We start from the raw sequence: 24242 nt of genomic DNA, 5'->3' as shown, positions 1-24242 counted from the left end.
GATTGCTCAGAATAATATGGTATCATTTTAGTCTCAGTACATTTGAATGCTGACAGAGTGCTGCAGCTCCTATGTAAGGATATGCAGAATTAGGTCTTTCGGATATCCTGCATGAGCCAGAGAAGATTATATAGTGGTATTAAGTGAGTAACATCTGACTAGAAACATTATCCAGTGTTTGATTTCTTTATAGGGAATCCTAATATAGGGTTAGTATCCTGTAATGGGAAAAATGAGAATGTCATTTAAAACTCTTGCTTTGAAAATCTGTTTGTTCCACCTTCTGATCCATCTGGGGTGTGCAGATGATCAGAAGCAACTGGACAGGTTACAAGCAGATAATGTGCTACTGCTACGTTGCTACCCCGGCTGCAGGGGTGGGTTCCTGCCATTTCAAACCTCTTCTACAAAAGAGGTTCCACAAATCTACAGTGCCATTTAGAACTGGTTCCAGCTCCCTCCCCCCGCCTATCATCAAGATGAAGAGCGAGAGGAGGAATTCTGGGAGTTGAAGTCCACAAGTCTTAAAGCTGTCAAGTTTAAACACCCCTGGGTTTCTTTTTTAAAGGGTTAGGGGTGAAAGGGCCTAATAACTTGACAGCTTTAAGACTTGTGTGCTTCAAATGCCAAGCCAACATTTTGGTTGCTAAGCAAGAGCGTTGTTAAGTGAATTTCTCCACATTTTACAAGTTGGCCATGCCCACCCAGTCGCATGGCCGGCAAGCTACTCCCACCCAGTCACATGGCCGACAAGCCACTCCCACCCAGTCACATGGCCAGCCAGCCACTTCCACCTGGTCACATGGCCAGCAAGCCACTCCCACAAAGCAGGCCACACCTACAGAAGAGGTTCTGAAAAAATTTGAAACCCACCACTGCCCAGCTGGTGCCCACATTGGTGTAGTCAATCTACAGTTTCAAGGAAAGTTGCTACATCAATGTACCATTTATCAAAGGATAATCAGTCTCTTTTATTCAATATTCTCTTGTTAGAGACATTCAGATATTTGACTTTCCACAGTATTGGAAATAATTTCATGTCTGGCTGAATTGCATTAGAGTGACTTTGGTGTCTTGTTGTTTTCATAGATGTGAAATCTCTGCATGCTACAAACCCAAGACCAATGAGCCCTGCATCAGAAGAAATTCCACTTCATTACTTCCTCCCCAAGATTCCTCTGATTTCTGCTCTCTTCTGTGCTTGCCAATTACTACTTTTAGTGGAGCACTTCCTTAAGAATACCAGAAAGAATGGACTGGCTCAACCTGCCTCAAATGCTGACTGAAATTGCTGCCAAATTGGGATCAGCTACCAAAAATTGGCCAAAAGAAAGAAAGAAAATTCACGGTTCCTGAGTTGCCTCCTTGGAGTCTTAGAAGGACAACATCCCAAGCTTAGCAAATGAATATAAAGTGAAAAGCCATATCTTAAGAGGTGGAATATTACTTCTTTGACTGTTGTTGAGTGTTGCTGAAATACTGTATTTGTGGCGCCTGGAATAAAAGTCAAAAAAGCACATCTGAAATGTAGAGAAAGGATAAGAAGACTGGCCAATCTATGTGAAATTTCATCCCACGAGATGAAGAAATTGCAGTCTTTCCTTTTTCACAGTGTATCCGAGGATATATATGATGAGAACAGGTACTTGGCCTACGAGCCAGTTTAAACCAGCCAAGACAATGGTTGAAGAAGTTCAGAGACAAGTTGATAGACTTGGTCGCCATTCATGAATTGCTTTGGCAATAGCATCTTTGCATTATTTGAGCTGCCTCCTGGAGATATGGGCAAGGAGAACAAGGGAGCAGAAAAGAAAAGGCTGTTTTATTTGGTTATATATTTCTTTCTGTGCCATTGATATATCTGCAAGCATTGAATGAAACGAAAGAGCAAACTTGACAAACGAAAACATTGAGCAAAATAAGCTTGTAGGCTAGCATGATTTTATGACAAATGCAATGCTTTCCCATTTCAAAGGGTCTGGAAAATATATTATTGTTTATTTATTGGCGAGTATCCCAATTCTTTGGAAACATTGCTAGAAAATATATGTTAAATATCTCCTATGATGTGATCTGTGGAGCTGGGCAGTTTTGGCGATTGGGGGCTTTTTTCTAACTGAGGGACACAAGATGACTCCTTGCACTGGCATGAATTGTGCCAAGCAGCCCCAGCACTTTACCGAATGAAAAATATAAACCTCATAAAGATTCAACATTCTTAGATTTGCAGGGGAAAGATGTAACTTGAACTAGGACTGTTTTAAATCCAATGTTTCTGAAACGTTTTTACCTGTTTTTAGAATTCTTGATCAAATCCAATAGCCTCTAATATCTTTGACCAACTCCGAACTTAGCAACTCCATGGAGTTTCGTCTAATATCCAACTCTGTCACAAGGTTATTTACAAGGTTAATTATTTAAATGGTCATAACCATCACTCATGTGCAATCTATGGTGCTGTATTCTTGGACAGGGGAATGTGTCTGCATATCGGAATATTCAGGGTACACTTCTAGAGCAACAGTTGTCAGTTGGTGCATGCAGGTTTTTAGAAATAATACCCAAAGATAACCTAACAGAAAACCACCACAACAATATTTTTCCATCCAATCAAAAAGAAAAAAGAAAGGCTCTATTGAGTTTTATAGAACAACTAACCAAAAGCTTGGAGTCTATTGGAGTTGCCTATAATTTGTGGCCTATAAATTATAAGGTTGCCTATAAATTATAAATAAAACATGCAACTAAGAATAAATGAGGTCCCTTTTCATCATCATCTTATTTAAAGTAAATAATTTTAACATTTATCAGCAATAAGATGCACTATACATTTCCTTGACCTGAGGAAGGATATCACACCCACTTTTTCAAAGAGGTGGAGCTTAATAAAAAAAAGACATTTGAAACTCTGTTCAGAAAGAAAAAGTAAAACTGAAGAATTGTAAAGAACATTTTAAAAGCTCATCTACTTTTTCTACTGCAGTAACTAAGTTTAAACACACAGTGCCTGGTTAATATGAATATTACTTCTGAAAACATTTCCTCCAAGAATTAAGAAAATCTGAAAAATCATATTCATTTAAGCACAATTCTTAGAGTGAGATGCAATGCAATTTCTTCAAAACATCAATATCAGCTTCAGCGTAAGGAAATACATTGGTGAAAAATTGCGAAGGAAAGGTATAATTTCAATTTCTCTTCTAGATAGCAATCAATAGATATAGCACACAAACTATTGAATGCCATAATGTGCTGATTTAACAGCTTGGTAGTTTGTTTGGCTTTTTAATCTTTTAGTTTTATTCCTTGAATAATTTTCCCTTGGTTCATTTTTAAAAATCTTATTTTCCCATCTCAGTGCACCTGACCTAAATGGCCAGTTAAACAGTCAGCAATCTGCCAAATAGCACACAGCACTTTGGTTTTCAGTGACTGCAAAGGAATTAAATATTTCTGTAACCAATGCAAAACTTTTCAATTAAAATAAAGTATGTTTATGTTTGCAGAGCTTTTTCTTAATAAAGATAAGAATTGCCCTATGGAATGAATTTGTATATAAATATTCTGTAAATTTTTGTGATCTGGTTTTATAAAAATATATTTTAATTATGCCTGTAAAATTATTTGTCTAATAAAGGTCATTTTCCTAATTCATGACTCTGTATATTTTCTTAAACAAAGTTATGGGATATTTTGTATGAAACGTCATTGGATTTGCAATGCTCATGAACAGTTTGATACTGAAATGAATAAATCATTGGGTTAATTTTTAGTTGAGTTTTGTTAAAATGAAGTTCACACCTATGGAAAAAGGTGGCATAAAATAGTCTCTAATATAAGTTCCAAGAAAATCTTTCTCATCATTAAAAATTATTGTTGTGATCTTCCTTGCTAGTTAATAGATATGCTAAGAACCCACGAGGGCGCTTACCTGAGCAATGTGGTGGGAGAGATCATAATAAAAAGTCAGCTTGATAATCATATTCTTTGTCAACAAACCATGTTAATTTCTTGGATGGCTCATGAAATCATGAGCAAAGCTCTGACCACTTTTAAAATTATTCTATGGCACTCTTAACACTTTAAAAAAATTATACTTAAAAATACTATGGAAAAATTATTACTGTTTAAAAGAAGTGTAGCATCCTGATGGTCAATTTATATTCAATGCAGCTCTTGTTTTTCCTGTCACTGGGCCAACACTGCAAACTCTACTTCTTCCTCTTTCCTTTAAGGAAATGAATTCAAATTACTTATTCAGTCCGCTCTCCTTGTATTCAACAATATCAGATAAAGGAGAGAGGGTTGTTGTTAAAATTCAGCATCCTCTTCCTTGCATCTTTTGTTATGGATAATCTTCTATAATGATGAGATTTTCATCTGCTAGCTGTTAGCATATATGGATTTTTTTTCAGACATTCCCTTAAACATTTGTAAACTAAGATTTATCAGAAAGACAAGTGCAATATTAGAAATGACAGAAATACAATTTATTACAAAGGAGGAGATCTGCTGCTTACAATTCTAATAAGCATAATAAAGATGGAAGTTTTCTACTTACAGTAAAAAAAAAACTCCAATTCAACTCTAGCTCCAAAAACTAAGGGGTCCAACCTGTGATGAATCGTATGGCTCCAAGACTTAAAGAGCAAAAAATATAGCACTTTATCAGGTATAAAACACAGATTTTATATTTCCCTTGTTGGTGGGTTAGTAGGTGACATTATCTGCTGTATTATGATTCTCAGCACCTGTAGTCCACCCAGCTGGGAGTTATCCTGCACATGGGATCTAGGAGAAACAGCCTAAGGATAGTACCGTATTTTTCAGAGTATAAGACGCACATCCCCCCCAAAAAATAGGGTGAAAATCTGGGTGTGTCTTATACACTGAATACAGCATTTTTGGCCTACCAAAGCACCGCCCCCTTTGCAAACATGGATGTGCAGAGGGTTTGAGAGGCTTGTACAGTGCTCCTAGGGGTTGGGGAGGGCAAAAACAGGCAAAATATGAGCTGTTTTTCTCATTTTTGCCCAGCCCCCAAGAGCACTCTACAAGCCTCCCAAAGGCTCTGCATGCCCCCCCCTCTTTTTTTGCAAAAAACGAGGCATGCAGAGGGTTTGGAAGGCCTGCAGAGTGCAAACCCTTTTTTTTTTTAAATTTACCTCTTCAAAATCATGGTGCGTCTTATACTCCAGTGTGTCTTTTAGTCCAAAAAATACAGTAACTTGAAGACATAGAAAAGTATTTAATTGGAGTGTGTCATGAATGAAAATGTGTATACCTGATTGCAAAAATCCTAAGATGCTCTTTCAAACAAAGCCCTCTTCTTTGTGAAGGCAGAAACCCTTTAGCCTTGGTTTTAAAATGTAACCTAATTATTTCCATGATATTTGTTTAGTGGTTCTGATCAGATAAAGCGATCTAGCCTCATGCCACTGAAAGCATCCTCTTGAAAGGCTTCCTGCTCTGTGTCTGCAGGAAAGCACCTCTTGTAAACATCGGAACTTACTGTGATGTATACATTGCAGGAGGTCAGCCCCCTTAGTCTATGGTGGCAAAAAACCAAGAAGAATTCGGTTAACCTTCTTTTTGACTGCTACCTTTTATTAAAAGTTCTAAGATCATCTTTCTGCAGAAGAGTGCTGTAAACACCGCTGGATCAGATTAATGTGGGTTAGATTTTGGAGAAAACATCTGATCTGGGCTGAATCTGGACATCGGAAAGAACTGATACAAAACCTCACTTGGACCCAAACCTGGAGTAGAGTGAGCCTTCAAGGAGCAAAACAACAGTTGTGACCACAAATCCTGGAACATGTGACTGGCTTTCTGCACTTAGTGCCTGCTGTGGCAGCTGGAGTTTGACAGCTGGAACAGCTTCACTGAGTGCACCAGAGGTTAGTGTAGAGAACTTACAGAAAGCCTATTCAGTGAATTCTTGTTTGGTCTTTAACAAATATCCCCATTCTTCCTTAGAACAGCTCATGTTATGTAATCCCTCTCATTTATTCTCATAACAACATTATGGAGGCTGAGACCTTTTTTAAAAAATCGTAGTGATCTAATTTATTCCACAGCTACCGTATTTTTCAGAGTATAAGATGCATCTTTTCCCCCCCAAAAAAGAGAGTGAAAATCTGGGTGCATCTTATACATTGAATACAGCATTTTTGCTTGCCGAAACCCCGGCCCCTTTATGGGAATTAAGAATTATGTATTACCTTGTTTCACTTCTTCAAAATATATGAAACTGACTACTATTAACCCATGTTGTTTCTTAATGTCTTATTTCACAATGCACAAAGAAGGAGTTTGGGGGGAAATAAGAGTGCTTTGACAGTACCAGGGGAGTGCAAAAATGAGTGAACAATGGGCCGTTTTGTGCTCATTTCTGTCCCCCCCTCCCAGCTCCCAGGATTACTCTACAAGCCTCCTTAAGGCCATACCCTCTTTTTTGGCAAAAAACAGGCCTCCCCCCCCCCCCCAGCCTCCAGGATCACTCTACAAGCCTCCTAAAGGCTATGGGTGCCTTTTCCCCTAATTTTTCCCCCTCTCAGCCCCCAGGAGTACTTTGCAGGCCTCTCTAACTCTCTGCATGCCCAGTTTTTCACAAAAAAATGAGACGTCCAGAGGGTTTGGAAGGTCTGCAGAGTGCAAAAACTTTTTTAAAAAATTTACTTCTTCAAAATCTTGGTGCGTCTTATACTCCGAAAAATACAGTATGTCTCGGCTTAATCACTGTACCAGTCTGGCCCAACCTGGGAAGGGGAGGATTGGAGTTGGAAGTTCCCAGCCTACTACATCCAGCAGAATGGGCATGTGCATAAGGTGACCAGACATCCCGATTTTGGTGGGACAGTCACAATTTCTAACAATTTGTGGTGTGTCCCACTGCGTTTAAAAAAGTCCCGATTTTCTGGTTTCATGTTGAAAGCGCAGTGGATGTGTTAAGAAATCCTAACCGGGGCAAGACAAAAGACACTCTGTCTAACCTCTTTCTCTGTCTCAGTACTTTCATTGAAGATATTAAAACGTTAAAGCAAGAAAACGGAACACCCCCCCGCCCCTTTTACTTACTTTTATAAGAAAAGATGACCCAGTACCATAGAGCTCCAGGAAATACTTTGGCTAGAGTAGTAGCGACTGTTCCTTCCTGGATTTCCCAGAGGGGAGGGGCACGGAAGTTGGAGGTCAGCTCGTGTGGGGAAAATGGTGGCAAGGTTTCTTTGAAAAATATTTCCCTGGGACTAATTTCACCATTTTAATTTGCTCAGTTCTTTGTATTAATATCTACATCATTCTGGATTGACTTGGAGTGCCTGCCTGCTGGTAAGTGAGCCGGGTTTTTTTCTTTTATTTTTTTAATGTATTTTAAAATAATATTTTATTTATTGTGCATAGGATTTTTAAAAATAGTTTTATTCTGTGTGGATTCTTTTTTAAATTGTCTTAGACTATTTAAAAAAAGATTCTATCCAAAATAAATTGAAATAGACCATTTTAAATATTATATGCACAATACTTTGAAATGTATTGTGCATATAATTTTTTAAAATAGTTTTACTTCAATTTATTCTGTGTGGAATAGTTTGAAATGTTTTACTTCAATTTATTCTGTGTGGATTCTTTTTTTAAATTGTCTTAGACTTTTAAAAAAAGATTCTATCCAAAATACAAAATACCAGCTGCAGTTATTCACTTAAGAACTGTGGCAAGAAAGGTGGTATAATGCGTTTAGTGACCAAAGTTACAATGGCATTGAAAAAAGTGACTGATGACCATTGTTCACACTTAGCAACCTTTTTCACACTTAGCGACCGTTGCAACATCATCATGATCGTGTGATCAAAATTTTGATGTTTGGCAACAGATTCGTATTTATGATGGCTTCAGTGTCCTGGGGTCATGTAATCGTCTTTTGTGACCTTTTGACAAAGTCCAGTGGGGAAACCAGATTCACTTATGTTACTGCTATCAGCTGCAGTTATTCACTTAAGAACTGTGGCAAGAAAGGTGGTATAATGCGTTTAGTGACCAAAGTTACAATGGCATTGAAAAAAGTGACTGATGACCATTTTTCACACTTAGCGACCATTGCAGCATCCTCATCGTCACGTGATCAAAATTTTGATTTTTGGCAACAGTTACAATGTATATTTGTAAATTGTAGTTATGTTGAAATAAAAAAAATATTACAATACTATTTTTGCATGTATAAAAATTTTTGTTGCTCCGTGTAAAATTTTTAATAAAGCCCCCGCCCCCCCCCCCCGCCCGCCGGTCAAAGGTGTCCCTCTTTACCAATCTGAAAATCTGGTCACCTTAATCATGTGCAGATCCTGTCTTAAGCATCCAGAGAGTTGCAATTGTAAGATGGGTGGCTATATTTATTGACCTTAAGTATGAATTATTCAAATCAAAGTTCAAGGCTATTTGAGTGCAATAAGTGAAACACAGTATTACATCTCTTGTGTATTCATATTATATATGTTACAAGCAGCCTTCCTACTCACTGCAAGCAGCCTTCCTACGTCGACTACCTGCAGTGAGTAGAATACGAATTGGGTCTTCTTCTACCCAATCAACAATTGGAGGGTTCTGCCCTCCAGAAAACAGGAAAAGAATGAACCGGGAAAGAGGAGGAGGGAGAGTGGGGCAAGGGGTGCCCAGAAGCTTTTTACTTGTGGAAAGACGACCCGAGAGGCTGGCAAATGCCGCCGGGCACTAAAGAAGAGGAGGATAAACACCTGCTTGACCACTTGCAAGCTCACGTGGACCGAGCTGTCTCTCGGTAGAGCCAGCGAGGCATCGTCCTAGCCTTCCGGAGGCTTCTGCGGTAACTCCCGTTTGGTTTGTCCTATCCCGGGAGGCGTCGGGATTCCGCCAACTCCCGCGGACGCCCAGTTGAGCTCAGCGATTCCTCGGCGCCGGAAAACCCAGACAGGCGGGCGGGCGGGCGGGCGGCGGAGTGGCAAAGCCAGGGCCGAGTGAAGCAACAACCGTCGGACAGGAAAGGAAGTGCGTCTTGTCCTCTGGCAGGGCACAGGGACCTTTCTGCGGGCTTCGACTGAGCCGCCCTCGAGCAGGAGGTAAGCGGCCGCCCGCAAGCCAAACTTCGAGGGAGCGAGCGAGCCCCGCCAAGCACTTCCTGAGCAGCCGAGCCAAAACCGAGACGGCGCGCGCCGGCAAGCAGGCAGGGAGGCAGGGCGCGCGGATGAAGACGGGACCTTAAGCCAAGGCCCCAGATGGCCCCCTTGCGCAAAGGGTCCTACGGGAGCTCAGACCGGGACCGCTCTTGGGAAGCCTTCCAGAATAACCCCGGCTTTCTCGCTCTAAAGGTACGGCTGCAGCCCAACGACTGCTCTCCCTCAGCCCGCTTTTCTCGCGCGTCCCGGGGTCCCGCCGCTCCCCCTCCCCCCTTCCTCAGCTTTTGACGGGAGAGAAAAAGGACGAGGCGCGGAAGGCGGGCTGTTTATTAATGCCCCTTGGACGAGGCGCAGCAACGGACAGAAGACAGTTTGGTGGCTCCCCGTTCGGTGAAGAGTCCCGAGGGTCGCCAATTCTGCTTTAAAAATCTTCCAAAGATTCCCCGTTAGAAAACTTTGGAGCGGGTCTCTCCAAATTCTCTCTGGCTCTCCGACCAAGTGGGGAGGGGCGAGGGTTGTTTTGGCCAGATCTGGAGCAGGAAAGTTTGTGTGTGGTGCGAGGGGCAAAGTTGCTGTCTTTGGGAAGGGGGTGGGGTGGGGGGAGGGAGGGAGGGAGGGAAAGAAGAGCCGCGTTTTTTCTTTCTCTTTCTCTCTGACGGATATCGATGCTTCCGTCTCCTAAGCGACAGCAAAAACCAGTGTCCGTGCAGGGAAAATTGTCCCTCCGGCCACGGGGCAAGGCGGCAAGGGAGAAATGCAGCATGGCAGACTCGATCCCCAGTAAACAGAGGCCATCTGGACTTGAAAGGGCCCGCACTGGCGGGCCGGGGCTCAGCAACAGGTGTTTCCCAAAAGACTTGGGCTTTATGATCCCTGCAAAGTGGAGCCAGCGGTGCTCTCCCCTCCGCTACCCCCGGGCGCGCCTGGCAGGAGCGGGTTAATTCTCACTTGCGTGTTTAAATTCCTGGCAGAAACACTTCGCCCTTGTTTCCAGATTACCCTCCACCCTGGGACAGGAAAAACTGGAACAGAGGTGCGAGGATGGCTGCGATTGCTTTTGGAGAGGCGGCTTGTCGGTTGTATTTGCGCAATTGCTAGCTTGTGTTACAGGAGCTGGTGCCCCTCAGAGCACTTAGCTGGATGGGTGCCCTACTGCAGCCGGGACCACATGGCAGCTCCTCCTACTTTCAGTTTAATATTTTTTATATAAGCCCAAAGAGCCTCCTCAAAGAAACATTTAATTCACCAAATATTGATTCTTCCTGGCTCAAATGGGTGAGTTGGAACTACTGGAGATGTTTATGTTGGAGGTGGTACCACAGCCCTGTTTGTGATATTTGAAATGTGCTCAGTTTGCTTGTTGAAGTTTCCAAGCACCAAGACCAGAAATTGCTTCATTTAGCTTGCTGGTGTGGCTGGTACTCATCAAAGTTTTACATAATTTTCTTTCTCCCCACTTAGAAATGCCCAAGGGGTTAAATTTGGAACTTCTGCATGGAAAAAATCTGTGATCTACCAGCTTTTAATGTTTCTGCCACTAAATGATTAATATTCATGTGAGCACCAATTCAATGAGTCTCTTAGAACCGGTGGGAATTTATTTCCCATCTAATTTCAGGCTTCATGAAGACTTCACTAAAAGTGTTGGTCCCCCAAATCCTCTCCATTAGCTGGAGGAAAGGCAGGAGTATAAGAAGATGATGGGCAAATGTGGTTTCAATTAATCTGTAGGGATTGAAATTGCATGGGTATGCTTTCCATTTCTGTTAAGTTTGCATTCATTCTTGTGGTTTTTGTGAACTTGATGGATCAGTTGCTTTGCGTGATAGCCAGACAGAATGATAAGTGCTTTCATACTACAGCTAGGTGCAAAAAACACGTTTATTCAGGTCACATAGCAAATTTGTACAGCTTAATAATAGTTCATTTGTTAGCAACCCAGCCCTTTTCATAAGTTTATTACTCAGCGAATTGAGCAAGTCCTGAGTCAGATTTGGGGAGAAATGAGTGAGACCTTGCTTCCATTGCTGCCCCAACCAATGTTGGATATGACCACTTCTGTGTAAAGTTTTGGAGGCAGAACTACTTTTCCAGGTGTTTGGAGGGCTGCTTCATTTTATGAACAGATTCAGCAACATGTTGGATTTCCTTCTGTATTACCTCTTCAGTTTATATTCAGAGATGCTAAATGCTTTCTGGAACTCCTCACCCCCATCTAATTAAATGTGATGAGTTGGCAGAAATTCTCCAAAGGAACTTTCATGTTTAGGAACTGATGTGCATATCCTTCTGGCTAAAGCTATGATTCATAAAACACCTGATATATGGAGAAAACACGTATCTTTAAAAGCACCAAGGAGAATCACTCTATGAGAATCAACCTATTTTGCATTATATATGAAATCATAATCTCTTGCCAGCTTTCAGCCACTTCTTGGAATCAGTGCCACATTCTTTCTTTTACAAGTCACTACATGTTTACTTAGGAATAAGTCCCATTGAAACTAGTAGGCTTTCCTTATGATAAAATATGCATGGAATTACGCTCCCAGTTTCTGATTGCGGCCAGCAATTTGCCTGCTCTTTTTCTGCTCTGTGATATGCCACCTTTCTCCTTGGTTGCATTGTTTTAATACAGAAAGTAAAAAAGACATCAGTTGCAGCCTAAGACTAAAATAGGCCACTACTGAACTTAAAATATAATTTCTGAGCCATGCCCAACTGGCATTACACAAATATTGTTGTTGAGTTAAAACAAATGAGGTCTTTAAATCCATTTTACTTCATTTAAATTAATGTTGAAGTTTAGTTAAATAATGTATTGTCCCTACCTACTACTCCTGTCTCCAGCCACTCTTCTGCAGTATACCCTCCACATGCCAGTGAAAGATTAAATTAGCCCTTGTCCCAAATACTTGTATCTGAGCTTTACAACAGTATATATAGTACCGTCTTTCAAGTGAGGCCCTGTCTCTTCCTGGGTTTCCCCAAGCTAAATCCCAATATAGCAATCAACTTTGCAAGTTTTTCCACCCTCATTAAAAGGAAAGGGAAGACCTAAGCTAAAATTAGAATTGTATAGAAAATGCATTTATCTGCAGTTCAGTATTGTGTTGATGTCCTAATATGCCTCTGATTTGCAGATGTAAATTCTTCAGTTTCACTGTGACATATTAAACTGCCTTTAACTAAAAAGGCATTACACATAAAAGTTAGGACTTATATTTTCTGGAAGCAAGGATAGATGGTTGAGGCCAAACTAAGCCAAACTCCTAGATTTTGATAATGATATATGGAGGAATGGGGTGGTTTTTCTAGTGGTTAGTGGTTTCTAGTTTGCTCAGAAATCTAAGTAGTTGTTACAGAAAGTGTATGTTTTTGTAAAAGTTGCTTTTAAAAAATCTAAAATTTCTGCTTTTTCTCTTCCTCCTTTATCACAGTAAAAGATTTTGGCATTTGCAAAGTTGTTACTTGTGTTAGTCAATGCAGCAAAAATCACAAAAAGCCTTATAGTGCATGTAAGAATTAGCAGCTATATTATCCCATAAACTTTTCCTACATAAAACGAACAGTTTTCAAAGAACCCATTGAAACCTGCTGTGTAAAATGAATTTTTCTACCTTATCAAATATTGTTTTGAAACCTACTAGCATCTATTCTCCAAATAGGTACAGTACAGTATCCAAAAGTCAAGACCCCTTGAATCTATCTTGATTCTTGATAACTACATAAACATTTCCACATAGTTAACAAATGATGCAAGATCCAAGATCCATTAGAGCAATAAAATAAATTAAGTCAAGTCAAATAAAATGTAAATCACTTCACTATTCATGTATTCAATTTCATTAAACTTTAATTTTAATTAGTTCCATAGCTTTTGCAGTTTTTAGTTTTCTGGCATTTTTATAGTTTATATCTAACCATATTTTAATTCCGGTCATTGCCCTCTAATTTCCTAACCTCTACAAATATGGTGGCCAAGGACAGTATACTGCAAAGTAAAGAAACAGTTCCTCAAATCCATTTTATTTCAGTTGAGTGGGATTCTACTGCTAACTGAATAGACTTGTGCTCCCATTTATGCTAGAGCTGAATTTGGAAGTGAGGCAATTCTTTTTCTTTTTCTAAAAAAATCTTAGTGATAATACACTAAACAACTATCTGAATGAAACTCTGAACCTAAAACCCATGAAGGAACATAAATATGCCCTCCCCAAAACAGGGATTATCGCAATGAGGTAGGTCAGAGTAACATCTTTTTTTTACATTATTCAACGGAACTTTGAAAAGAGTATGCTTAGGACCACATGCAAAGTCAGGTTTCCTGAGTATCGTACATACATAATAAAGAGATTGGCATATTACTTTTCAAGAATGTCAGTGAAAAACAGTCGATTTAGAGATCAAGGAAACCACTGAACTATTTTCAAGATAAGTAAGTTTTTATTTATAAAATTTCCCTGGATTTAAATTTCTCCTAAAATTAGCGCAGGTACATGTACTTTTTATATTGCTACATTAGCCAGGTGCAAAAGAATAAACAAAAGTAATGTTGAACAAGTGGCTATGCCAATGATGAAGTAAACCAGAATGCATGGGGAAAATTTCAGATTATTTTGATTGCTTGGAATGAAAGGAAATCTGGTGATTTGACATTCTGAACCTTACTTATTTCTCCTCCCAAGTATGGGGCTCAGAACAGTTGCCTTATCTTTAAAAAGGTCTCAATGACTTACACACAAACTAAGCGTGTGGCTACAGTTAATATCTAAGAATTGTCTTCCAGATCCTCAGGAAATGCTTCATTGTTTGCTGTTGCTAAATTTCAAGGTTTGAGCCAACTTCTGTTGGATAATTGTTTCCTTAAGAGTTGTGGGAGTTTGGAGGCTGTTTGTAGCTTCAGCAGTCACTGATGGCCCTGACAAAGGTGTAAAGAGGAAGTGTGTCTGCAACAACTTCTGCCTGACTGGGGTCTTAAAATAGAAAACCGGAAATGGTTAGAGCTGTTCCTGCAATAAGGCCCACCTACGATGAGAAAGGAAACTTTTAGTTCTAAAAAAAAAATCACTAGTAGAATCATTAGTATAAATATAGGTGAAATGTTTTGAATGGACACATGATCAGATGCTGTTTGCACTGTGATCAGTTCAATTATATTTTTGATAATTAAAATGTTATATGGATTGAAATTTATTAGACCACATTTTAGTTTTGAAAATCAAATGCAGTCATGACTTCCGTAGCATTTTACATGAAGTAATTCCCAGTGAAATAAGAATTTTAACCCTCTAATAAAAGTTTAAAGAAAGTGCTGTATTGCTTCACCTTCACAAGAAAAGCAAGGCTTGTTTGTCGGTAGCTCGGAATTCTGGTGCAGTGGGGCAGTTGAACATTGCCATGTTTTTAGACTCCTAGCCTCTATCAAGAACACTCGAAGCCGTCATTTACCCTTCCCGTATTTGGCTTTAATAAATTCCTTCTGAATGGAAAATTAACTTTCAGCACCAACACAGCAACCACTCAATAAATTCCACTCAATAAATGTTTTTGTCCTTTTTGATCCCCTCCATATGGCTCTGCAGGGGGATTGACACCTTCATACCACCAGCCACCAAAAAAAGAGTCCCCATTTTCCTAATTTAGTATGTTGTTTCCACAAAATAGAGGGAATTAATTCATTGGGGAAATGTTACTTTTATCCAAAATAAGACTATTCTAGTCTGGTCTTATCTCTTTTGGATACAGTAGCAGGTCAATTAGCTGAGATTAAATGGGCATCTCCATGACCCAGTTAAGCATGTTGTGCAAAGGGCCAGTAATTCTTCCCCTCAATTGCTATCCAATGGCAGGCATCCTAAGTAGAGGCTGCTTAGTGCAGTTTCCAAACTTGGCATCCCCTAAATGGCCTGAAATACAGGTAGTCCTCCACTTAAACCATTTGTTTAGTGACAGTTCGAAGTTACAATGACACTGAAAAAAGTGACTTTTAACCATTTTTCACAGTCACAACCATTGCAGCTTCCCTGTGGTCACACATGATCAAAATTCAGATACTTGTGTTAATGATAGTTGCAGTGTCCCAAGGTCATGTGATCGTATTTTGCAAACTTCCACAAGCAAAGTCAGTGGGGAATCTTTGTCACTAACTTAACAACTGCAGTAATTCACTAAATAACTGTGGCAAGAAAGGTTGTAAAATGAGACAAAATTCACTTAGCAACTGTGTTGCTTAATAATAGAAATTATGGGCTCAATTGTGGTCATAAATTGAGGACTACCAATTGTTGTCGTAAGTCCCACCACCCAAAGTGCTATAAGCATGCCAGTTAGCAGCTGATTGTAATCTAGGTAAGAGAGGCTCGATCAAGTGAGATGCATGTTGTCAAATATTTGCTTATAACTTTCTCTCATTCAGAAAATTGAAATCATACAGTTTCTTTAGGAAGAATTAGAATAACTGAATCATTTCCCATCATTTCCAGATACACCCCTAAGTATTTTGGGGTGGAAATATTTTTTTCTAACTGTCTTCTTAGTGTCTGGGAAAATGGTAGGAGTTTCCCCACCTCTAATATCAGTGAAACTTGCAGCTTATTAATTATGTAAAATTGTCCAGGTTTCTTTTCTGATGGGAATTAACTTTTATACATTTCTTTGTGAACAGCTGGAAAATTGCTTGGTACTCAAGATGAATAATGAGTAAATTAGTTGGGAAGGCTAAGAAAAAAAAATCATCAGTGGATAGAAGTACCCGGGCACTTTATCCCACATCTTTGTTTGCAAATTTCTAACTTTATAGCCACACAATATTTTGGGTTTTTTTTTAATCCCCAGTTATTTTTTTTTTAAAAAAAAACAGGACAATGAAAGTACCATAAATGTACAATATGGAAGAAGGTAGCGGAATTGCCTATTGAATTGCATACCAGAGCTCTACTGTCAAAAATGAATGAACCCAGAACAACATCTAAACGCAATTAATTTTAAATTTAATAAATACAGTTACTGAATTTGATTATTATTTTTGTCACATTAAAAATTGTTCTTTGATAGCAATATCCAAAGGGGCTTGGAAGGATTCAGGGAACTAAATGAAACCTTCAGACCGCTACATGCCTATCTTTGTTTTATGCATTCTTTGTATGAGTCTCTGAATCCTAATGTCTCAAAAATATCCTGAAAGTTTACATTAATTTTGTTTCACAGGGCAGACATAGTTACTTCTCTAGAAATCTTTAAGCCCATGTCTTGTCACTTGAATTCTTGTGAGTATGTCTATGTGCATGTTGATATTTAAGAGGAAAGTGTTAGCATATTTTGGAATAACCACTGGTATAAATCCACCCGCATTTCAAAAGATTGTTGTGGTGGCACTTCTTGCTTTGCAGCTGAGGAGAAATGAATGCCATTATCTGTGCTTGGACACATCGGCTTCATTCTCAAGGATGAATGCATGAACTCCACAGTGTAGCCCAGCCTGTATGGTTTGGGGAGGCCAGTTGATGTGAGGCTATAGAATAGCTAACAAGAAAAGCATTTTACAAGGTTGGCTTTACCATTAAGCTCTCAGTCCAAAGGTGCTGGATAATTGCCTCAGAACTGGGCCAAATACACTGGAGTGTGGAAAATATGGCAAGGGGACAAAGCCACTAAATCCATGTGGCTTCTGGCAGGTTTGTGATGCCTTCTTCCAAAGAGCTTCAGGATGAAATTGGTCAGGGAGAGCCTATGACAAGAAAATTTCCATATCAGAAGACTCTGGACACTTTGAAGATATTATCAGATATTGCAGGTATTATAATATCTGGCTTGACTCCTGGTTTCAAACATGTTAAGAGATCTGTAGTTTCAGTGACAACACATTCCACTTGCTAATCCTTTCAAATATCTGCAGGTATTGTCAACACTGGTGAGGCAGGTAAAGCAAGTCTATTTTAGGTATGTTTCTACATGATGGAAATTGACAGGTTTAAACAGCCTATTGCAGAGATCTGGCTGGGTATATAGATCCTGTAATATAAATGATTAGCTTATTGTTGTTTGGCTAGCTGAATTTTCATCATGAGTTTCCTTATGCCCTGTATATCATACCGAGGTAAGTGAGACCTTCTTGATTTATGGCAGTCTCAGAGTGTTGTATTCAGAATCTTGTCATGCTGAATTTTCTCCTGCCAGATCTTCACAATGTCATTTCCTATGCTTACCTTGGAAGCCATTTCAACATCATTTCCTGTGCTTGGAATCTAGGATGGGTCTATACAACTGTATCTACAATTACAGAACAAGTATCCCATAGGTATCTGCCTGTTCAGGATCTTAGATAACCCCTGTTCTGCCTGCCAGCATGCTGAATAGCAATAGTTTGTGCTATTGATGGCCGACCTCACAAGATCTAGAGCACTGTTTCTCAACCTTGGCAGTTTGAAGATGTGGGGACTTCAACTCCCAGAATTCCCCAGCCAGCAACGTGTGGACTTCAACTCCGAGAATTCTTGGAGTTGAAGTCCATACATCTTCAAACTGCCAAGGTTGAGAAACACTGATCTAGAGGATTACAGCGCTGGGGGTGGGCTGTAGCTATAGGAGGGAAAGGGAAATCTTATTTCATGCACTTGTGTGACCGTGGATGTTGTTCTGAATACTGAACTGTTGTGGGAAGCAAATCATTTCTTCCTTCGCTCTTCCATGCAGTAGTACACAATATCTGTCTTACACCATCATCTTATTTTACAGAAACAGTGGAGGACCTGAGGCCATGCTGAGTGAAACTGACTCCTCCATTCACCTAGCTCTCCAAAAAACGTTGCTACAATTAAGCTTGCAATCAACTCCTTTAAACACTGACCAGATATGGAAAACCCAGGTTTGTGCTTGGTATTAAACCATGAGATTCTAATTAGGAAGTGTGACATGGTTTCAGTTTTCTTTTGCTATCCCTTCCCTGTTGAGGGGGAACAAAAAAAAAATATATGAGAGGATCAGGTCTCTGCTGCTTCCTCCCCTGCAGAGGTCCAAGCTAGGTAAAGGTAAAGGTTCCCTCGCACATATGTGCTAGTCATTCCCAACCCTAGGGGATGGTGCTCATCTCTGTTTCGAAGCCAAAGAGCCAGCACTGTCCGAAGATATTTCAGTGATCATGTGGTCGGCATGACTAAATGCCAGAGGTCACAGAACACTGTTACCTTCTCACCAAAGTGGTCTCTATTTTTCTATTTGCATTTTTACATGCTTTCAAACTGCTAGGTTGGCAGAAGCTGGGACAAGTAATAGGAGTTCACTCTGTTACATGGCACTAGGGATTCGAACCGCTGAACTGCTGACCTTTCTGACCAACAAGCTCAGTATCTTAGCCACTGAGCCACTGTGTCCCAAGGTCCAAGCTAGCCAGGCTATTAACTCCATTCCCAACCTCAATTGCCAATTCCATCACAAGAGCTAGCTATGCTCATTAAACACGAGGAACACCCAAAGAAACAGTATTAGGGTGCCTTGAAATTAAGCATTATTTATACTTAAAGACTTCATGAGAAAACTACTATAAGCTTGATTAAGCTCACTTAATATAAAAAAGGAATATTGTTGTAATTTTCTTTCCTCTTTATGGAATGGCTGATAGTAATTGCTGATGGGTTGTTTAAATTTAAAAAAAAAACAGAGGTGGTTTTTTTTTTTACCAATTGAATTGTTTACACATGGTATCCTTCAAATTTTGTTTGTTAATACTATCCAGGAAATTAAGCGGGTATGGAAAATACTGCTGAAAATAAACAGATATTTTGATTTTATAAAAAATCCATGTTCTACAATATTGATCTACTAGTCATAATTCTAATGCTGCTTAGCTAAGAGTATATATCTCAAATAGGAACTAATAACTTTAGTTATATATGACTAGGATTTTGCATTTGATGATGGGGTTATGTAAATATAAACTTACATAAGTTTGTATGAAACTAAAAAATTAGAAATCACTGAACCTCTTTCCTCATGTTGATTTCCTTTTTTGCTTTAAGAGGTTGAGTCAGACTTTCTCCGAAGTGTGCATGCCCTTCTTCGGGAACTTGATGGCTACCATCCAGCCTTCCAAAGTGAGAGAGGTAAGATCACTACAGATAACCAGCCTTCCAAGAAATTGGTTGTTATGTGTTTACACCCATTCTGTCAATACAGGAAATCAGGAAGTCCAGGCAGTTCAAATGAATAGAAAGGTCTATAGCAAGATTAAGCTCTCTTCAAGAATCTGAACCATTAACTAATTTATTAATTAATAAAGGAAATTAGTGGTAGATAAGAGCCAATGGAATTCAAAGTGGGCTGGACCTTGCGGGCATGAAGGGACTTGAGACTGAAAACACATTTGACCCCGCCCTCAGGCTCAGCTTGGTCATCTCCTACATGTTCTGCCTACATAATCTGGAGGAAGAAAAGCATGACTGTCCATGCTTGGATGTCATTCACTTGGAATTTGTTTCTAGATACCTTACTTGGTGAGATACTTCTCAAAAGGTGAAGTAGTTGATCTGATCCTAGAGGACAAATCTCTGCCCATTAAATTCTTCCTTATTACCAGTAAAACTACAGAGAAGAAGCAATCGCTCATTGTCAAAGAACATGTTTTGTAAAGATGAAATTTCCAACTGTTATCTCTAGTTGAGAGATTTCAGGCAGCAAGATAGTTTTAAAAGCAATCTCACTACTTTCTGTGAAGCCACTCTTTATCTTTGGATATGAGTTCACAGTGGTGATATATTTGCCGAGATTAGTTGTGTTGTGCGAAGATAATTGCAACAAAACATTAAAGACAGATTATGGTGTGTTCCAACCAGTATCAATATCCATTTCTCTTAGCTTTTTTTAGCCTGTGCTATGTGGCCATTTGTATGATGGGATTAGTGTTGTTCCATAGCATAACAAATGCTGTATTGTTAACCTGAAGTACTGAAGTTAAATCAAGGCAATGTAATGTCCCAAAGATACTTTTCAAAAGGCAACCGGACTTTTGTGGGCTTAAAAAAATCTTTCACTTCTCATCCAAGAAGCTTCTTTAGTTCTTCAGTTCTTAGATGAGAAGTGAAACATTTTCAAGAAAAATATCAAGAAAGTCCAGTTCCCTTTTGAAAAGCACTGTTGGGACAACCATGACCTGAATGATTGAGAATCTTTATAGACAAAAGACAATGTACCGTATTTTTGGAGTATAAGATGCACCAAGGTTTTGAAGAGGCAAATTAAAAAATAAGTTTTTGCACTCTGCAAACTTCCAAAAACAGGCCTGTTTTTCGCAAAAACAGGCCCGTTTTTTTAAAGGGCATGAATAGCCCTTAGGAGGCTTGTAGAGTGTTCCTGGGGTGGGTGGGGGCAAAAATTGGCCCATTTTTCACAAAAACGGGCCCGTTCTTTTGTCAAAAAAGGGTGTTACGAAGCTTATAGAGTGCTCCTGGGGGCTGGGGGGGGTTTGAGCCAAAAATGGCCTTTCTTTGCTCATTTCTGTCCTCCCCAGCCCTCAGGAGCTCTCTACAAGCTATGCATGGGCATTTTAGTGAAGGGGGTGGGGTTTCAGGAGGCAAAAAATGCTGTATTCAGTGTATAAGGCACACCCAAATTTTCAGCCTCGTTTTTAAGGGGAAAAGGTGCTTCTTATACTCTGAAAAATACGGTAAGTATTTTTGTTCAGATTTTTTAATGCAATACTATAGCTTGTTAAAAACATCTTTGGAGCAAATTCCTATCCTAGGTGGAAATGAATACCTCAGTTTTAGAACTGGAAAGAATTATTAATATGTTTAATTGTACTTAAAACTAATGATCACATAGATGAGCCCTTACCTGTGAAACATACTGAAAGACGCCTATATCCTGAGAGATTTTCCTGTACATATTGCAATCTAGCCTTCCCTCTCCTATGAATTCCATTATTTTTTATACTGTATCCTTGGATTAATAAATGAAACATTAATAGATACTTTGATTTTGATCTCACAGGGATGCTGAGATGGACCTTGCACAAGAAAATGGACCGGAATCCCCAAAATGGAATCCTCTGGATTAAAATTTTGGTGAAAGAACTCGAAAGAGTAAGAAATGAATTACCATGACGTAATAGTAAATGTGTTGGATTAGGACCATGGAGATTTAGGTCAAGGCGACCTTCAGCCATGAAAACTCAGTGGGTGGCTTTGTTACTCAGTCACTCTCTTGTAATCCAACCTGCTTTAGCAGATAGTTGGGTTTTGTAATAAAATAAATTGAGATGTTAAATCCCTTAATCTCCTGAAGAAAAAGTGGAATGTAAATCTAACAATCAAATAGGCAAGTGACCTTACTTATGTTTGGGGGTAATCTTATTAACCCCGACAGACTTGATCATGAATATAAAACTATGTTTTATGGTCAATCTTACTCTTCTGGATTTAGAAAGAATGAAATTGGCTTTCTCTCAGGGACTTGGGCATAGTATCCTGAGGGAGATGTTAGCAATGCTATCTTCTCTTGCAGCTGAAACATAGGGATTTCTTTCCTGGGGTCCATGGTGCTTTCTGAGCTTCGTGGTTTTCTTGTGTAGACATTTCATCAGTGCAACTTATTGTCAGCCAGAGCAGGAGTGAACAACTCTTGGGCTGGGAACACATGCAGCCAGTCCCCTAAAATTGCACTGCTGAAATTCAATTACAAATTGTGAAAGTTCAGCCCACAGAATGTTTTTCGAGCCATTATTCTAAAAAGAATGGGTTAAAACCGGTCTAACCTAAATCAGACTAAGCAAATTTATCTTACTTTTCAAAATCCCACAATTAATAATTAAGGATAAAATTTTGGTTCTACCTTTTTGTGGGTGCAAAGTTCCTAAAAATATTAAGTAGCCCTTAGCTAAAAAAATATGGGGGGGGAGAGAAAAGGATGTCTGCATTGCTCTAGATTAAAGTCTCACCTATGCTTACCAAATCCCAATGTAAAAGCATGCACTCTTTCAAGGTCAAGAATTCATAGCATCATCTAATTTGCAGGTCAATTTTCTTTCAGATTGCTTTATCTCAGTTTATCACACCTACAATGATCTCTGTAGGGTTGACCAGAGACCGATGTTCCTTAATTTGTCTCTTTTGTTTTGCTGCTTTTGCTAGTTTTCTTTCCTAGCCCTTAATTTTAGGAGTAAAGGATCGTCTGGCTAGAGACAGATAATATCAATATTGTTTCCCAGAATTCTGGCAGGCTCATTTGAATAACCATTCATTTCACAGTTCCTAATGAAAGTAAATCTTCAGTGTTTTTGTAAAAATTCAAAATGTAATGTCAGTGGAAAAAATACATTAAGAGCAACTCTGTCTTTGGCATAGTAGTATCATTAAAAAACCCTTTGTTTGCAGTAAATCCTTTCATGTGTTTTGTGATTTTTAAAAAAACGTTTGTCTACGACCAGTTTTCTCAAATGCTGTTCAACTAAGCTTATTCTCCTTTGGATGTGGGATATATGCCTAGCTCCTTCAAACTTCCCTTTAAATTACACATTCCTATAGATTTCAACCCTTCACCACCTTTTTTCAGAATGTTTCAGAATAAGGAAGAGACTAATTATTAAACAGCAAAGCTCAAGAGATTTTCTTACAGTGGTTGTTATGTATTCTTTCAGAAGCATTGCTGCTGCAATGCTTTGGCTGGTTGCCTTCCTCTCTTTTGTGATTTTATTTTGGAAAACTTTGCCTCTCTTCTTTAGAAAACAATTCAATATTTAGAATATATTTAACATAAGTCTGCTTTTTCAGGCAGAAAGGTGTAACCATCAGAAGCACATCATTCCCCTGGTTCACACACTGATGTATACGCTGATCAAAGTAAGAACCTTATTTCTTCAGGACTGGGATTAATAGATTACAATGCCTTGATACCAGGCATTAATTTTGGCACTGGGACTCCATACTCATTTCAATGGGAGGAACTTATAAAGAATAGTTTGCTACAGCTACATATATGCTTTGCTTATTATTAAAAAGAGAGCTAGTCTGGTGTTGTGGTTAAGGCATCCGGCTAGAAACTGGGAGACTCTGAGTTCTTGTCCTGTGCAGCAGAAATTCTTACACCTCTGAGAATTAAATGTGTTCCTTCTGAAGGGTCGGTGACTTCAGGCCACTCTGTCAGCCCTAGGAAGAAGGCAAATGGCAAACCACTCTCAAAACACCTTGTCCAGTAAACTGCAGGAACTTGTCCAGGCAGTCTCCAAGAGTCAACACTGATTCAAAGGCACATTTGTGTGCATACACACAGATTAAGAATGCAGGGACTCTGATTTTAGGACAGGAAGCAGAGTTTTGTAAAGATTCAATAGATACTTCATAATCTGCTTGCTTTGACAGATACAGATAATAGGATGCAGTATATTTATGAATGGCCATGCTGGCCCCTACTGTGCACTGCATTGTTTATTATATCAATGGGAAAAGAAAACAAACAAAAACATTGATTTTGTGATGGTATCTAGATTATCAGTAATGTGGCCTACTTATAAATGGGGATTCTATAACCCTACCATAACCCTACAATCTGCTTTCTACTCATGTTTAACATACCGTATTTTAAGTATAAGACATACCTTTTTCCCTCAAAAAAGAGGCTGAATATCTGGGGAGCATTTTTTGCCTCCCGAAACCCTACCCCTTCACCAAAATGGCCATGCAAAATGGCCATGCATGGCCATGCATAGCCTTTAGGAGGCTTATAGAGTGCTCCTGGGGGCTAGGGAGGGCAGAAATGAGTGAAAATGGGCTGTTTTTGCCCCCCATCCCCCAGGAGCATTATGTAAGCCTCCTAAAAGCTATGCATGCCCTTTTTTGACAAAAAACGGGCCTGTTTTCACAAAAAAGGCCATTTTTTTCATTCCCCCCCCCCACAGGAGCACTCTACAAGCCTCCTAAAGGCTAATCGTGCCCTTTTTGGGGGGGAAATGGGCCCGTTTTTGTGAAAAAATGGGCCATTTTTGGGAGGTCTGCAGAGTACAAAAACTTTTTTTTTTAATTTGCCTCTTCAAAATCTTGGTGCGCCTTATACTCCGGTGCGTCTTATATTCTGAAAAATTCGGTGACTAGTACCTGCAGAAGA

The 24242-nt window shown here is 39.4% G+C and overlaps 2 protein-coding genes across 5 annotated transcripts in view; both read left to right on the top strand.

The window, feature by feature from the left end:
• PIK3R5 (phosphoinositide-3-kinase regulatory subunit 5) overlaps positions 1-3650 on the top strand; it is a 58959-nt gene extending 55309 nt beyond the window's left edge. For all 3 annotated transcript variants that reach the window (XM_087709782.1, XM_087709784.1, XM_087709783.1), the window contains exon 19: positions 1090-3650. In XM_087709782.1, coding sequence (XP_087565908.1) covers positions 1090-1237 — 148 coding nt within the window. In that variant the 3' untranslated portion in view covers positions 1238-3650. The remainder of the gene's footprint in view (positions 1-1089) is intronic.
• Positions 3651-9095: 5445 nt separating this feature from the next.
• The window catches only part of PIK3R6 (phosphoinositide-3-kinase regulatory subunit 6), a 36184-nt gene continuing 21037 nt past the window's right edge, over positions 9096-24242 (top strand). For both annotated transcript variants that reach the window (XM_087709786.1, XM_087709785.1), the window contains exons 1-5: positions 9096-9341; positions 17886-18015; positions 19166-19249; positions 21135-21226; positions 22913-22981. In XM_087709786.1, coding sequence (XP_087565912.1) covers positions 18003-18015; positions 19166-19249; positions 21135-21226; positions 22913-22981 — 258 coding nt within the window. In that variant the 5' untranslated portion in view covers positions 9096-9341; positions 17886-18002. The remainder of the gene's footprint in view (positions 9342-17885; positions 18016-19165; positions 19250-21134; positions 21227-22912; positions 22982-24242) is intronic.

This window comes from Thamnophis sirtalis, unplaced genomic scaffold (genome assembly GCF_051295495.1).
Source record: "Thamnophis sirtalis isolate CommonGarterSnake01/CBP01778 unplaced genomic scaffold, rThaSir2_p1.2 scaffold_3, whole genome shotgun sequence".
In the NCBI taxonomy this organism is placed as follows: Eukaryota; Metazoa; Chordata; class Lepidosauria; order Squamata; family Natricidae; genus Thamnophis; species Thamnophis sirtalis.
This window is presented reverse-complemented; position numbering and strand designations above follow the sequence as displayed.